Genomic DNA, 17,540 nt, shown 5'->3' on the forward strand with positions numbered 1-17,540 from the left:
TGATGTTATCGGTATACTAAAAGTGGACATAGAACGTTAAAGAAGGATCTAAAGATGCAAAGAATACCTGGAGTTATTAGGGACCTATTTAAGATTTTGTCTCTGGCACTAAGAATTTATTAATTTGTTGAGTTCAGCAAATAATAATGGCAGTTTTTTAGTGTTTTGTACTTATTTAGCTCTTTTACCCAAATCCTTTAATAATAATCTCCTTAGAGAGTACACGTACTCTTGGAAATGATTCATTTTCTCGAAGGGCATATTTGTGTGGTTTTTTTTGTTTGTTTTTTGAAGGGCATATTTAATAGCTGCTGCAGACATGGAATAGTGCTTTAATCAGTGGTGAACAAGAAATTGCTGTTACTGGTTATAAAAGCAAGCGACATTAATGTTCTTGTACCATAGTAATGAGAAAAAAAAATAGTGGTTGAATAGTGTTTAATTTGTACAGTTTGTGTCAGAGTAGAATGGGCAGATATTTTGATGGATAGGCTTTTGTCTTAGTTACTTCTAAAAATTAGAACATCTGGTATGGTAAAGGCAGAGAATCTTAGCAATTGGCACTGGCTCAGAAAATTCAGAGTGCAGTGACCATAGCCTATTATGACTGCTACAATAGGCATAGCCACCTCCTGAAGTGTTTTCAACTGTTTGATATATGAACTTTAGGCAGTTCTTGACTTGTGCATGCTGATTCACTGCTTTCACAAACACTTCATGGGTATATGCTGCCAGATATTCAGTGTTGAAAACTTTGCTTCTTCCAAATATTCACACAATATTCATACTTTTGCTATAATATATAGTAGATGGAACATTGAACCGCATGAGCTTGGGTTCAGGTACAACTTGTGTAACAAAGCTTAGTGTTGGGCCTGCATCAAAGCAAGATTCTTCCCCCTTATTTGGAATTTCTGTAGAGAGCATAGGCAAAAAAATTGACTCAGTCTCAAAAGGGAAACCAAGTAAACAGAATGATGCTTTTGTAGAAAGTTACATTGTCCAAGTAATTGTTATAGGTGTTTTTAGTATCATTCTTTACATTTTCACACAAGTAGTAAATTGTTTCTTTCCTCTTTGCTGCATGTGAAATTTCACAACATACTGTTTTTTTTTAAGCAAGTATTTGCAACAATCCAATACAACATACTGGTTTAATACAAAAGCTTAGGTTAAATAAGTCTCATTATTACCTTACTTCCTTTCTGCTGTTCCCCAAAAACAAAAATAAGGGTATTACTCATGAATGGACTTGTTCTGATTCCTCTATCCGTGACTTAACAGTTTTTGCAGAATTGGATGTTTTGGTAGGATGAGAAAATAGCTAATTTAGAGCATGGAACATTATTATACGATGGGGGGTCACGGGTGGGAGTTTTTTGGTAAAAGGGCATTACGCATTTGGTACCAGAAGGGGACAGGAAGGTTGCCAAGGAATAGTCGAAAATGAGGAAATTTCTCTACTTTGTGTGCTTCATTCTGAAGTGATCATATACTCCAGATTCGCAGGGTTTTTCATACTATTCCATTTTCACAGTGAAACAGTTGAAGTGTGTCCTGGAATCTTTTTTTTTTTTCCTTTGTTTTTTCTTTTTGAGCCAGGATCTTAGTCTGTTGCCCAGACTGGAGTGCAGTGGTGCGATCTTGGCTCACCACAGCCTCTGCCTCAGCCTCCCAAGTAGCTAGGATTACAGGCGCACCCCACTACTGCCCAGCTGTTTGTATTTTTAGTAGAGACGGAGTTTGGGGTTTCACCGTGTTGGCCAGGGTAGTCTTGAACTCCTGACCTCAAATGATCCACCCGCCTTAGCCTCTCAAGCTGCTGGGATTATAGGTGTGAGCCACCGCACCTGGCTGTGTCCTGGAATATTAATATTTTAGTTCTTTCAGTTGACTTCTCATATGTGGGAGCAGCACTATAATTTTTAGATGGACTAAGTTAGTTTCAGAGAATTGAGATGACAGTGTGACAGGAGTGTGTGGCCTCCTGTGACATGGACTCAAGTAAAGCTAAAATTTTTATGATTTAGCCATGCATGTGATTGCATTAAGTCACGATTTGTGATTGTTTAGGGATCCACCATTTAGGATGTTGTTTGTGAGACTTCTTTTGCAGTCCTGTCATCTCTACACCACTTCCTCTCTTCTAAGCATGTCAGTCCTTTGAACCTGTTTACAGTCTAGTATTTATTTCTCCACGTTTTTCTCCATGCTTGTAAAATCATAGATCCGTGTATATGTGTATATATTTTATTATTTTATAGAAATGGTCTATGTTTAACTTAATATTTTGTGCCAAAGAATTGACACTTGAATAAGATCAGTATTTTCAGTTATCTTTTCTACCAGAAATGGTCTAAGCAGTTTATCTCTTGGGAAAGAGATGATTATTTCAGTTGTTTAGCAAAGTGTGGAGGGGATATTTAATCAAAGTGCTGGAGGGGATATTCAGCTCTGCCTTGAGGGAGCTTACCCACCTAGTCACTGTATGAGGAAAGTCATAAAGTTTTAACTAACGTTTGTAATACTGATTTATAGTTTAGGGAAAAGGCTCCGGTATAGTGACTTTCCAAGGACACGCAGTTAATAGCTGTTACAGACAGCATTCTGAATTCTAGCTCATACTTTTACGATTACATCACACAATTTTAATTGTGACTCCAAGTAGGACTATAATGAATACCTGTGTGATAAGAAGCAAAATTTATAAACATTTAGAATTTTGAATTCAGGAATTTTAATTTACCTTACACTTTATAGTATTTATGACCCTAAAGAGATAAATCGTTTTGAAAGTTGATAGGAAATTATATAACTAGATATTCCTGTAGTTGAAGCAGATTTTCCCCTTAGGGTCTTACTTTTATCTCTAGTTAGATTTAATTAACTTCATTGACCTAAACTGTTTGATTTTAATGTTTGCCAAGACTTAAAATTTACCTTTTTGTTAATGGTAGACAGGGTGATATGCCTAGCACAAAATATAACTTGGATAGTTTAAGTTCAATCAGGGGAGACTGCTGCTTTCCTGTCAGAGATAAAGCAAACTCATTAATTCCTATAAATGAAAGTTTCTTTTCTGAAGAAAATAATTGCTCTTCTTAATTTTAAGAAATTCTCAATTCATATTCTTAGCTTATATTTGAAAGATATAACATGATGAATGTTATTTTTAAAATGAAATCCTGCTGATCTTCAGTCAGATGTGTTGATTTTTTTTTTAAATAATAGCAGTGGGTTGCACCACCATTGTTCACTCTCTTTCTTGATTACTCACAGATTAATATATTTGATTATCGCTTTTTAAAAGCCTGATAATTGTTTTCCTTGGTTTGGGAGTTTTTTAAAAAGTCAATAGAGTTTAATACTAATGTTTTTTATCCAATTACAGGAGTCAGAAATACCATCAGAAGAGGGGTACTGTGACTTTAATAGTAGGCCAAATGAGAACTCTTATTGCTATCAACTTCTGCGACAACTAAATGAACAGAGAAAGAAAGGTATTCTTTGTGATGTCAGCATTGTGGTAAGCGGAAAAATCTTCAAAGCTCATAAGAACATCCTGGTTGCAGGCAGCCGTTTCTTTAAGACTTTATATTGCTTTTCAAACAAAGAAAGCCCTAACCAAAACAATACTACCCACTTAGATATTGCTGCAGTTCAAGGTTTTTCAGTCATCTTGGACTTCTTGTATTCTGGTAACCTGGTGCTCACAAGCCAAAATGCCATTGAAGTTATGACAGTGGCCAGCTATCTTCAGATGAGTGAAGTTGTTCAAACTTGCCGAAATTTCATTAAAGATGCCTTAAATATAAGCATTAAATCAGAAGCTCCGGAGTCTGTAGTTGTGGACTATAATAATAGAAAACCAGTTAATAGAGATGGTCTATCTTCATCACGGGATCAAAAAATTGCCAGTTTTTGGGCAACACGGAATCTTACCAATTTGGCAAGCAATGTAAAGGTTGAAAATGATGGTTGTAATGTCGACGAGGGCCAAATAGAAAACTACCAAATGAATGACAGTAGTTGGGTCCAGGATGGATCTCCTGAAATGGCTGAAAATGAATCTGAAGGTCAAACAAAAGTGTTTATTTGGAATAATATGGGCTCCCAGGGAATTCAAGAGACTGGCAAAACAAGGAGAAAAAACCAAACTACCAAAAGATTTATTTATAATATTCCACCTAATAATGAAACGAATTTAGAAGATTGCTCAGTGATGCAGCCACCTGTTGCCTATCCAGAAGAAAATACACTACTCATCAAGGAAGAACCAGGTAAATATATATACAAAGATACTTCCTTGTTCATCCTAATTCTAGTTGGATATAACCTTGAAGTATATTTTTAATTGAATTATTTTAATTATAAAGTAATACTAAAGTTGTTTACAAAAGAAGGGGGGACATCATTCAAATGCATAACATATTTGATATATTTTCTTTGTCTTTTTTCAACACATATATATGTGAGTTTATCAAAAGATGTATTAATAGCCAAGTATTGCATATATTGTTAAGGAACGTGGACTCTGCTGCATGTACGGGTCTTTGACTTTCCTCATTTTTAGCCTCTGTGCTCACTATTTTATACCCAGTGCTGGGAAAGATAGAATCTTTAGTTGCAATATATAATCACTTTGTTATTTCAGAGACCACCTTAACAACTTTTTTATTTTTGGCTGTTAAAACAGATTTAAGTGTTTCAAAGAATTTTGCCAATTATGAGATTATGGTATTCTAGTTTATTTAGGGCTACTGTTCTTCTGTTATTATTTATTTATTTATTTATTTATTTATGTATTTATTTTTGAGTCGGAGTCTCACTCTGTAGCCCAGGCTGGAGTCTCACTGCAAACTCTGCCTCCCGGGTTCAAGCAGTACTCCTACCTCAGCCTCCTGAGTAGCTGCCACCACACCCAGCTAATTTTTGTATTTTTGGTAGAGATGGCATTTCACCATGTTGTCCAGGCTGGTATCGAACCCCTGACCTCAGGTGATCCGCTTCCCTTGGCCTCCCAAAGTGTTGGTATTACAGGCATGAGCCACCACACCTGGCCTAGAGCAGCTGCTGTTCTGTTCTCACACTAGAAGCTATTTTGTTTGTCCACTGTCACCTGATTTTCATTCACCTTTGCATTAGTTGCAAAGCCTCTGAGGCCTTTCTCTTCGATATATTTCCCTCCAAAAGTTATATAGGAATCTTAGAGAATCACATTGATGGTGGGAATTTTTTTAAAAGAAGAAGACCATTGTTAAGTCTTTAGTTTAATCTGACTGTGTGTATCTTTTTTTGAAGAAGCTTAGTAGGTTTGAGGTTTCCTATGCATACCCGAGACTTGTCCACCACTGTCATACATTATTTAATGCTTGTTTTTTTCACTTCAAAGCACCATAACTGTTCAGTGTCTGATTTACACGATGGTGGTCATTTGAGGATGGAGTATTTTCTGTTAAATGAATCACTGTTTTTAGTTGCCAGAGGGCAAAATGCCATAGTAATCCTGTGAAATGTTCCTCTGGCTTTTTAGATTTGGGTTAGCTTTCAGAGGTAGGAGTGTGTGTGTGTGTGTGTGTGTGTGTGTGTGTGTGTGTGTGTGTGTGTGAAATTTTTACTGTGTGAAAATCAGCTAGTGTGTATATATAATACTATTTGTTGATCTTTTTCCTTGTACTTTATATCAAGTTTTAACAATAAAATCCCTGAGACAATTTAGTTAAATAAAATATTAAGGGTAGATAGACTCCTTAGCCAGCACTTTGTTTTGTCTTAATTATATAGAAGACCTTGACAAATTTCTTATTAGAGCTACATTGTCTTCCTGCTGTATGGATTATTCCTATTTAACAGTATGGTGGAAACCCTGTAGTGTTTTTAAATACACACACTTTTCTTTAAAGAATAAATAAGATCTTTTGGGTGTAGTGCTTGTTTGATGGCAACAGCAGTAACCCGATTTAAAAAATTAATGCCACATATAATTGGAGTGACTTAAAGAAAAGCATTAATAATGAACTACAATGCATACTTTCAAAAATAATATTACTAGCAATTTTTATCAAGTATTTCCTCGCCATGGTTGTATCAATGGACTAGTTCTATCATAAATTAATTGGTGGTCTAACATACTTTATCTCTTATGTCTGTTTTTTTTTTTTAAATGGAGTCTGTTTCCCAGGCTGGAGTGCAGTGGCACAATCTTGGTGCACTGCAACCACTGCCTTCCATGTTCAAGTGATTCTCCTACCTGAGCCTCCCAAGTAGCTGGGATTACAGGCACATGCCACCATGCCTGGCTGATTTTTGTATTATTACTAGAGATGGGGTCTCACCATGTTGGCCAAGCTGGTCTAGAACTCCTGACCTCAGATCCACCCACCTCGGCCTCCCAACGTGTTGGGATTGCATGTGTGAGCCACTGTGCCCATCCATCTCTTAAAAAGGATCATTTTCATTTCATTGTTAGCAGTTTGGTATCCAAACCTTGCTTAACTCACAAATTTGGTTCTGTCAGTGCCACCGATGTTATTTGGTGGGAAAAAAAAAAATGGGTCTCGAGCATTATGGTTAGGGTATAATATGATTTAGAGCCAAGGACTGGTGAATTTTTACTGTAAAGGGCTAAAACAGTTAAAAAAAAAAAAAAAAGACTTTCACCTTTGTTGGCCATAAAAATCAGCTCATCAACTCTGCCACTTGTGACATGAAGCAGTCATTTGTAATATGTAAACAAATGAAGGTAGGTGTGTTCCAGTAAAACTTGCCAACCCTTCGTATATAGCAGTGGTTCTTAATCATAGCTATGCACGTTGGGATCACTTGGGAGTGTTACATACCGTAAGGGGTCTCTCTTCCTGTGGATTCCAGTTTAATTGGTATAGAATGTGGTTTGGATGTGGAATTTTTTTTTAAGGTTCTATAGGTAATTCTGTGAGTTAAGGTTGAGATCAGCAAATATTACTATATTGGAAAGAGCCTAAATTGAATCAAACATAATGAATTTGAAAATAAGCTATGCCACCTACCCACTGTAGTCCATTATCAAATTAAGCTCTTGTCCTCAGTTTCCTCATTAAAATATTGTGTTGATTTTATAGATTATGAAAATGAAGTGACAAATATGAAATAACTCTCTTGGTCATGGCAGTCCTCCTTAAACTTGGAAAAGACTATTGAGGTTATTCATATCCAGTTTTCTGGTGCTGTGTACTTTCTACCGAATGCCAAATAGATGGTCTTAGCCTCAGCTTGATTTTTTTGACTGCTTGTAAAGACTTCCTTAAACAGCTTCCAGTGTAGGGTGACTGATTATTAGGTAGTCATTTTAAATGTAGCCAAAATTTGCTTTTCTATAACTTCCTAATTCTGTCGTTGGGAATAGTATAATTTATAATTAATTAATTAATTGTATTTATTTATTTTTTTTGAGAGACAGAGTCTCCCTGTGTCACCAAGGCTGGAGTGCAGTGGCATAATTTTGGCTCACTGAAACCTCCGCCTCCCAGATTCAAGCTTTCTCCTGCCTCAGCTTCCCAGGTAGCTGAGACTACCGGCGTGCACCACTACACCCAGCTAATTTTTGTATTTTGTATTTTTAGTAGAGAGTTTCACTGTATGTTGGCCAGGCTGGTCTGGAACTCCTGACCTCAAGTGATCTGCCCGCTTCGGCCTCCCAGAGTGCTGGGAATACAGGCATGAGCCACTGTGCCCTGCTTGAAATAGTATAATTTAAACCTAACCTAATTCCTCTAATCTACCTGCTAACCCTTCAAATGTTAGACATTTAAAAAGTCCTGTTTTTGTAGGCTATGTGCTCTTCTGCCCACCTTGTGATTAATGCACAGAATTTATTCTAACTTTCCAGGCAAGTTCTGACCAATATAGAACACAGTCAGCCTGTGTTTACCAAGGTTAAGGCCTTCCCAAGGTCCCAAGGTCATTCAGCTAGTAAAAGTAGAAAGAGGCAGGTTGCATATTTAGAACTATCCTGCATTACAACCTTGCAATTAACCACTAAAGTAGTAGATTCCTATCTTTTTAAAAAATTAGTTCCGTTTAACTTTAAAATATTTTTATGGTCCCCTTCATCATTAGTTATGCTTTAATTTCCATTTGTTGAGAAAACAAAAAGTTTTCCATGAAATAAATGCTTTTAAATGAATGTAAAGTTCTGTAGCAAACATCTGAAAAGTCTTAGTGAATTGTTCAGTCTGCAAACAATGCTTGGCATGTTTGGATTTGTGGGTCTCTTCTAGTTACTGTGACTTCCCCCAGGTCAGCCCAGAGTTTGTAAGATAGAGCTCTAATAACGCTGTCTTGTATAATGTTGAAGCTTTTCTTTGGGTGCCTTTTAAAAATTGAGGTAAGAAGGTATACCCGTAGCTGCAGAGTTTTTATTCAGATGGTATTTTTTTATCTTGAAATTAACGTATTTGTTGTTTGACTCACTACAGCGTCATATTTGTTGTTTGACTTCGCTTCAGATCATTTCTGATATGCAAGAATACTTGAAGGTAGAACTCAGGAAAGTTAGAAACTTCTGTCCTAAGAGAATATGCACATACTGGGATTATGGAATAATTAAAACTGTCATCAAAAACTAAAATCTGGGTGATCAAATAAGGGTAAAAATGATGTCATGAATGAATTGCTCTGATAATGTAAAAATTTCAAAATTCTTGCCTTGCTAATTTGCAACCAGGAAACATTAAATTTTAGCCAAATAAAGTAGATAACCTGAGATTAGAAATTGAATTACAGAAGTACAGATAACTAGTGCCTAAATTTGTTTTACAATGTGTGTTCACACATGTTGTGTCCCATTTAACTAGTACAAGTCAGGTGTTAATCTCATTTTTAAAAATCATTTTATTCTGTGGGCTCAAGGAACATGGTTTTCTGAGCCTAGATTTTTAAATTTATACCTGTCATACTAGTAACTTCTGCCTATTATGAATAATTTTACTCTGTATGTACATTGCATGCATACATACCTTATTTTGAAATGACGAAAGAAACAAATTAGCAAAATAAAGTATAATTGGCAAAGAAGAGTGCTCATCATGGATATAAATGTGGTTGCCCTAATTAAGCTTTTAATTGGCTCTAAAATACTAAACATTCTTAAAAGAGAAGAACATACCAGTTCTACCAGGATGACAAACTTCCTGGTACCGTCTTCTGAAAGGAATTTCTCCGTTTTTTGTGTAGTTGACACCAAGTAATATAATGGACAGTTTCCTCAGATATTTTCTGGTAAATGCAGTCGATTATTATATTTTTTGATATTTGCCACAAGCTGATGTAGTCTGTGTAAATGATTTTTTTTCTTATGCCATACGAGTACTCAAATGTAAGGTAATTTTAGTTGATCAAAAGATAAAATTTAGAATTCTTTTAAATAATCTGGAAGTTTCTTTCACCTAGACTTCTGATGGAAAAGGAGTTTTGCAACATTTTTAGGTCTGTATTAATCCTTACAAGTAGAGTTGAAATCAGGTTTAAGCTTTGCGTTTATTTGTGTAATTGCTTTTTTGGTAAAAAAGCACATAATTTAGTACTTTGAAAACTATTTTGAGAAAAGAATATTCAAACTAGATAGATTTAACAAATCCTAATAAGGCATATATTTGAGACAGAGTCTTGCTCTGTCACCCAGGCTGGAGTGCAGTGTCAGGATCATGGCTTACAGAAACCTCTGCCTCCTGGGCTCAAGTGATTCTCTCGTCTCACTCTCCCACAATCAGCCCCACAGTACTTGGGACTACAGGTGAGTGTGCACCACCATGCCTGGCTAATATATATATATATTTTTTTTTTTTTAGTAAAGATGAAGTCTCGCTTTGTTGCCTGGGAGGCTGGTCTCAGGCTCAAGGGATCCTCTAGCCTGACCTCCCAAAGTGCTGGGATTACAGGCTTTAGCCACCGTGTCCAGTCTAAAATATGTTTCAAAACCATGGGACATGGCTTTGGTGAAGGAGACTTGGGCTTTAGATTTAGTTTTGCCACAATACTAGCCTTGAGTATATCTCAGACAGCCTCCCTAATGGGAAAGAAGTAAAATTTCTACCTTAAAATTCTGAAATCTTAAAAGCTCTGGAGACCCAAAGCTTTTTCTTAATCATTTTGGCAACAAATCAGCTATTTGTATTTTTTTACTTCCTTAAATGTGAATATTCATGGGTTTTTTTTCTTTTTTCTTTTGAAATGGAGTTTCACTCTTGTTGCCCAGGCTGGAGTGCAATGAATGGTGTGATCTCGGCTCACAGCAACCTCCACCTCCCGGGTTCAAACGATTCTCCTGCCTCAGCCTCCCGAGTAGCTGGGATTACAGGCATGTGCTACCATGCCTGGCTAATTTTGTATTTTTAGTAGAGACAAGACGGGGTTTCTCCAAGTTGGTCAGGCTGGTCTTGAACTCCTGACCTCAGGTGATCCACCTGCCTTGACCTCCCAAAGTGCTGGAATTGTAGGCGTGAGCCAGCACGCCCTACAAATATTCATGTTTTACCATATAAATATTAATGTTTTGTATAAATATTAATGTTTTGATTATAGGGTGCTACTCCAGACCCCACATGAGGTGTTACAGTCATAGCTATAAAATCTGAGACATTCTGCATTCTAAGTCTTACCCCAAGGGTCTCACGTAACAGATTTATGGACCTGGATTAGTTTTTATTCTCTTAGGAGATTCCAGGTGTTTTGCTAGACCTTTTAGGCGTCCCATGGAGTATGCTATGAAGGATGAGCTAGAAGTCAGAATTTAATTTCATTTTTCGTTAGTAACTTGGGGTTCTAATAATTGGGGGGAGGATGCTGAAAGCCAGATGCTTATTTTATTTTATTTTATATTTTACTAAGAGACAAGATCTCCCTCTGAGGCCAGGTGCGGTGGCTCACGCCTGTAATCCCAGCACTTTGGGAGGCCGAGGCGGGCGGATCAGGAGGTCAAGAGATCGAGACCATCCTGGCCAACATGGTGAAACCCCGACTCTACTAAAAATACAAAAATAGCTGGGCGTAGTGGTGCGTGCCTATTATCCCAGCTACTCGGGAGGCTGAGGCAGGAGAATCACTTTAACCTGGGAGGCAGAGATCATGCCACTGTACTCCAGCCAAGTGACAGAGCGAGACTCCATCTCAAAAAAAAAAAAAAGGCCGGGTGCAGTGGCTCATGCCTGTAATCCCCGCACTTTGCGAGGCCGAGGCCGGTGGATCACAAGGTCAGGAGATGGAGACCATCATGGCTAACACGGTGAAACCCTGTCTCTACTAAAAATACAAAAAAATTAGCCGGGCGTGGTGGCAGGTGCCTATAGTCCCAGCTGTTTGGAAGGATGAGGCAGGTGAATGGCATGAATCCGGGAGCGGGGGTTGCAGTGAGCCAAGATCGTGCCACTGCACTCCAGCCTGGGGGACAGAGCAAGACTGTGTCTCAAAAAAAAAAAAAAGATCTCCCTCTGTCATCCAGGCTGGAGTACAGTGATCATAGCTCACTACAGCCTCAAACTCCTGGGCCCAAGTGATCCTCCTGCCTCAGCCTCTGAGTACCTGGGCACACCTACAGGCACGGGCCACCACTCTTGACTAATTTTTTAAAAGATTTTAAAAATAGAGACAGGGTCTCATTATATTGCCCACACTGGTCTCCAGCTCTTGGGCTCAACTCTCCTCCTGCCTCAGCCTCCCAGAGTGCTGGGGTTGCAGCCACTGTACCCAGCCCTGATGCTTATTTTTAAAAATAAATAATAGTTAATAAGTTACACAATATACTAATGCGTAAGAATCTTCAGTATTTAATTTTAAAAGATGGTAGTACGCAACCATATGGTAGTGGAAATAGTAGTCTGCCACTTTTTCCCCTTTTGCTCTGCTTACTGTTGGCTTTCCTTCCCTGTATTGTACTTGACCCAAGAAGTGGCTGTGCTGGTGATTATTACCTGTAAGTTGGAAACTCTTTAAGTGGTCAGAGTAAAGCTGAAGAGCTGGGTCAGTTAAGATGTTTTTGTGACTTCTTCCTGCTGAAGGTGTTAAATTGTCTAAACCATATAAAGGTCAGTCCCTGAAAGTTTTTTATAGAACTGAATTTTTGGTTTCTGATACAGCCTTAATATATAGTAGGGTGACCAGATAGTGTAAATTTTCATTCAAAGCTTTACTCTTCAGAAATGTTACAACTTTCTGGGAACTCCAAAATAGCTTTCCACATATAATAGGAAATTGGGAAATGTATTTATTTAAAATCTAAAGACACTGAGCAGTAGGCCACATAATGTCAAGATTGAGGAGTCCCTTATGTGGAACTTACTCACAATAGGGTGACTGTGGGGTAGAAGCATATGCAGTGCCATGTGATAAACGTTAAAATTAGATTATTTAAGATGCATGAGGGGGTGCAGTGGAACAGTCCTAACTCTCCAGGAGAGTTGGGGAAGGCTTCATAGAGAAGGCAGTGTGAGTGAATCTTTTGTTATTTACAAGTTTGCTAGGAGGAGGAGAAGAACATTCGTTGACTTGCAAGGTGGGAAGAAATTGGAATGAGTGGGTAGAAGAATAGAAAAGGAATAGTGTTAGGGCCGGGCGCGGTGGCTCAAGCCTGTAATCCCAGCACTTTGGGAGGCCGAGACGGGCGGATCACGAGGTCAGGAGATCGAGACCATCCTGGCTAACATGGTGAAACCCCGTCTCTACTAAAAATAGAAAAAACTAGCCGGGCGAGGTGGCGGGCGCCTGTAGTCCCAGCTACTCAGGAGGCTGAGGCAGGAGAATGGCGTGAACCCGGGAGGCGGAGCTTGCAGTGAGCCGAGATTGCGCCACTGCACTCCAGTCTGGGCGACAGAGCGAGACTCCGCCTCAAAAAAAAAAAAAAAAAAAAAAAAAGAAAAGGAATAGTGTTGTGGGGACATCTCCAATTTCCTACCATCTTGTCTATAGGTATAACTAGTTATTTTTGTATTGTGACTTGTTTTACAGACTCTGAAGTAATGAGTGGTTTTTAGAGATTTGATCTGTTTATGTTGCATTTAAGACTACAAAGTTTAAGAGCATTTTTCATGAATTGGAGGTGGGGCATGTACTAGGGGAACCTGTTAGGGAGAAATAACAGCACTTCGGAATAATGCAAGGAAGAAACACTTGAGCCTAGTCTAAGATGGGGCAGTCACTTGTCAATGAGTTTGCGAGTGAAAGGGAAACTATTTTGAGTTTAAAAGGCCGCTATAGGAACTGTAAAGGGTGGTTTATATAATACATTCGCAACTGAATTTACTGTCCACTGAAAGGAGAAAACCGAAGAGAAAAAGTCTGTACCTGTTTATGGGGGGAAAAAGCACCGAATGCATTTGCTTTTAGTTCTGAAACTGTTACCATAAGAGAAACTTGGCTGATAATGTATTTAAATGAAAATGAAAGTTGAGTAGATCTGAGTCTGAGTTTTTATACAACTTGTTTAGCTGTTTCTTAAAACTTCTTTCCCAGTGTCTTATATCTTTTCAAGAGTATTTGTATTCTAAGAAAATCTGGATTAGTCTGCACTTGCCTAATGGTTGGAATATTGAGAATCACAAGCAAATGGTCAGGGAAACCTTCTTTCCAACTCAGTCTTGTTTAATTTAGCATTCACAGGCAGGTGCTATGCTACTCACTTCACACATAATTTGGAAGGGTTGGTAGCCCACCATGATCTATGAGATTTCTGACATGACCAAGGCACCAAGATTAGTCTTGTCTTTAATGATACTTTGTTTTGTCTTGTACTTTGCTCAGAATTTTCATTTACTAATATCATTGGTCAAGGGCACATTTTTGGGAGGTAGAGACTGAGATTTAGACCAGTCTTTTAATCTCATCTCATTCTTTTTCCACTGTTTGTTATATGATTTTTTAAAATCTATGGTAATATTTTCATTTTTTTTAGGAGACAGGGTCTTGGTCTTTCGCCCATGGAGGGAGTGCAGTGGGAGCTCGCTGCAGCCTTGAACTCTTGGGCTCAAGCGATCCTCCTATTTTGGCCTCCTCCCAAAGTGCTGGGACAGACATGAGCCACTGTATCTGTCCTTCCATGAATAATACCTCTCATGAAGATAGTTTTAAAAATGCAATACATGGTTAATTAGGGAAATAATATAAATGTGAATTCTGAGGAGGAGGTTGCTTTAAAGTAGACAAAAAGTATTACTGTAAAGAGCAATGATAGCTAGTACCTTGGTATCCTTAAGATTTTGGAGAATATGTTGTTAAATAAAGGGAAAGTAATAAAATGGATGCTGGTTTAAGACAGGGGAATTAATGTTTATTTTTGTTCATTTCACAAAAAGAGCATATTAAGTGTCAGCAGCAAAGTACGTGTGAATATACTTCTGCTCTCATGTTCCCAGCATTGCAAATTGTAGTTTTTTGATTGCCTGCTTATGTGCCAGGCCCTGAGGCTTGGTGCTTGTAATAAACTATCAGGAAGCAAGGTAATACAGTTACTAAATAGTGCAGACCTCTGCCATTAGCTTGTTATTTAACCTCTCTCAGCCTTAGTTTGCTCATTGATAAAATGTTGAAAGATTTTACTGCTGGATGCATACAATCTGTTTTTTGTTATAGAGATTGCTATCTGTTCACTGAGAAAAGACATTTTTTAAAATAGAAGACATCCTACATGGCTTGTCATTTAGTTCTGGTCATTTGAATATTACATGCCACATGTGTGCCTGCCACCAGTCAGAAAAATAGCTGTCATCTTGTGAAACCAGTATGGGGTGTGTGTGTGTGTGTGTGTGTGTGTGTGTGTGTGTGTGTGTGTTTTAGACAAGTGCATAGTGAGAAGAGGGGTAAGGAAACTAATGTTTGAATCAGTCTTCCAAAAGGATTTGTGCTGTTTGCAAAGAAATCTTAGCCCTTTTTTTTGCTACCTTTAAATGAAGCTTAAGATTCCCATAGGAGGATACTTGATACCACAAAAGCAGGTGTATTAGAGTTTATTTTGTAATCTTGTAATTTTAGAGAAAAAGATGATGGCCAAGAATTGCTATCATGCTTCCTAATGAAGCAAAATTTATTCATGTCAAGTAAATGGTTGGTTGTCTGGCTTCTATTCCATTCACATCAACATCTCTAATAATGAGTTACTAGGTGGTTTAGCTGGTTTTGAATAAGGTAAGCAGTGACATAATATATTGCGTCCTGAAAGTTAAGCACACTATTGTCAAAAGATTGTCAACTTGGAAGAACTCACCTGTTTTTGAGATTTGTTTTTGATACCAAGAACCAAGTAGTTGGTGCCTTTCAAAAGAGACATGAGACAAATACACTTGCTATTTATTTCATAAGGTTTTGGCCAAGGAGGTCTATACTTGTTGTCCATGTAGAATTAGAAATCACAAGTTCTAACACAGTACTCTAGGGGTAGGGTAGGAGATAGGAAATGCCTCTTAAGAATTGAGGAAAGCCTTCAGCAATTCACTGTAGAATTTTGCATAAATAGAAACCTGTATTTGAAAACCCACTCGGCAGAATTGTGAGAAATGTCCTTTGAACAGACTGCATTTCAGAATGATGACTTTTTTAAAAAAGATTGAGAAGTCTAGTGAAATTGAATAATTGTATTTTTTATTTTTATTTCAATTTTGTTGAGACAGGGTCCCACTCTTGCCCGGACTGGAGTATAGTCGTGTGATTGTAGCTCACTGCAGCCTTGGACTCCTGGGCTCAAGTCATCCTCCCGCCTCAGCCTCCTCAGTAGCTAGGACTAGTACATGCCTGACCAATGTTATTTTTTTATTATTGAAATACATTTAACTTTAAGAAAACAAAACCACTAAATTTCAGTTAAATATTTTCAGTTCATGATAGGTTTTAGTTTAATTGTAGACCAAAAAACCAAATTGTTCTTCAGATACCATGAATTAAAACTAAACTTTGTTTAGTGATACAAGTTGCAAAGGGCAGACTATTCAAGCCAGCATTTAACTACAATACATATATATCCCAAAGTGCTGGGATTACAGGCTTGAGCCACCATGCCTGGCAAACAATATTTTAAAAAGCCTTTTATTTATCATGCATTATGATAAATACTGGGAAAATACCTAAATAGTATCCTATCTAGGTATAATCCTAGATACCTAAGCAGTATCCCTGTTCTTAAGGATTGGGCAGAGGAGTTCTGTATCTATTTACTGTTCTTTCCACATTAAATGCTTGTTCATTGTTCTGACTTCCAACCCATTTATTCTAAGCAATAATGCTACATTCTACTAATTTCACCTTACAGAGAAAAGAGAAACCAACAGCCTGGTGGAATATCCTTAAGTTTTGGCTTTAACTCTGTCCTTAAGTTTTGGCTTTAACACTGATTGTCTTTGCTGTCTCTCTTAAGTACCCAGACCTGTGCCCCTGTATTGCAAGACTCCTTAGGAATGTTACACAATGGTTAATTCCTTCTCTTCGCAGCAATATCTTTAGTATCTTTAACTTCTCCCTTTAGTGACTCCTTCCTGTCAGCATTTAAATACGTAACTTTTGGCCAGGTGCTGTGGTTCATGCCTGCACTCCCAGCACTTTAGAAGGCCAAGGCAGGAGGATTGCTTGAGCTCAGGCATTCAAGACCAGCCTGGGCAACATAGTGAGACCCTGTCTCTACAAAAAATTACAAAAAATTAGCTAGGTGTGGTGGTGTGCACCTGTAGTCCCAGCTATTTGAGAGGCTGAAGTAGGAGGATCGGTTGAACCTGGGAGGCAGAGGTTGCAGTGAGCTGAGATCGTGCCACTGCACCATCTCACTGCACTCCAGCCTGGGTGACGGAGGGAGACCCTGTCTCCAAAAAAAATGTAAGTTTCACTTTCTTAAAAAAGAAAAAAATCATTACCCTATTTCCTATACTTCCCTTTTATAGTTAAATTTCTCAGAAAGATTGTCAGCATTTTTTCTTAACTGATGATCATCTCTTCACAACAGACCACTCGTTTTATCTGCTTGCCCACCTACTCACCAGTATCGCTCAGTAAGATTACCAGTGGCATCCTAGGTGCTTATTGAATGAAAGTGATGTCCATTTTTAGCATTCATCTTGAATTCTAGGGAGTGTTGACAAAGTGGACTACTTTTCCCTTAAAGGATTTTTATATGTTTTTTTGTAACTCATTAAATGTTAGGATTCTTCAGTGTACTTAATCTTTTCTCACTGTCTCATCTGTTTCACTCCCATGGTTTTATTTGCCATCTATATTCTGTATTCTGACAGTCAAACTTTTTTTTTTGAGATGGGGTCTCACTCTGTTGCCCCAGACTGGAGTGCAGTGGTGTGATTTCAGCTCGCTGTAGCCTCTGCCTCCTGGGCTTAGGCAGATCCTCCCACCTCAGCCTCCCGAGTAGCTGGGACTACAGGTGTGTGCCACCACACCTGGTTGATTTTTGTATTTTTTGTAGAGGTGTAGTTTTTCCATGTTGACCAGGCTGATCTCGAACTCCTGGCCTCAAGTGATCCGCCCACCTCAGCTTCCCAAAGTGCTGGGATTATAGGCCTGAGCCACCACTTCCAGTCAAG

The 17,540-nt window shown here is 38.2% G+C and overlaps 1 protein-coding gene across 2 annotated transcripts in view; it reads left to right on the top strand.

The window, feature by feature from the left end:
- ZBTB10 (zinc finger and BTB domain containing 10) overlaps positions 1 to 17,540 on the top strand; it is a 40,802-nt gene that overhangs the window by 12,348 nt on the left and 10,914 nt on the right. For both annotated transcript variants that reach the window (XM_010378484.2, XM_010378483.2), the window contains exon 2: positions 3,392 to 4,280. In XM_010378484.2, coding sequence (XP_010376786.1) covers positions 3,392 to 4,280 — 889 coding nt within the window. The remainder of the gene's footprint in view (positions 1 to 3,391; positions 4,281 to 17,540) is intronic.

Source organism: Rhinopithecus roxellana, chromosome 9 (assembly GCF_007565055.1).
Source record: "Rhinopithecus roxellana isolate Shanxi Qingling chromosome 9, ASM756505v1, whole genome shotgun sequence".
Classification (NCBI taxonomy): domain Eukaryota; kingdom Metazoa; phylum Chordata; class Mammalia; order Primates; family Cercopithecidae; genus Rhinopithecus; species Rhinopithecus roxellana.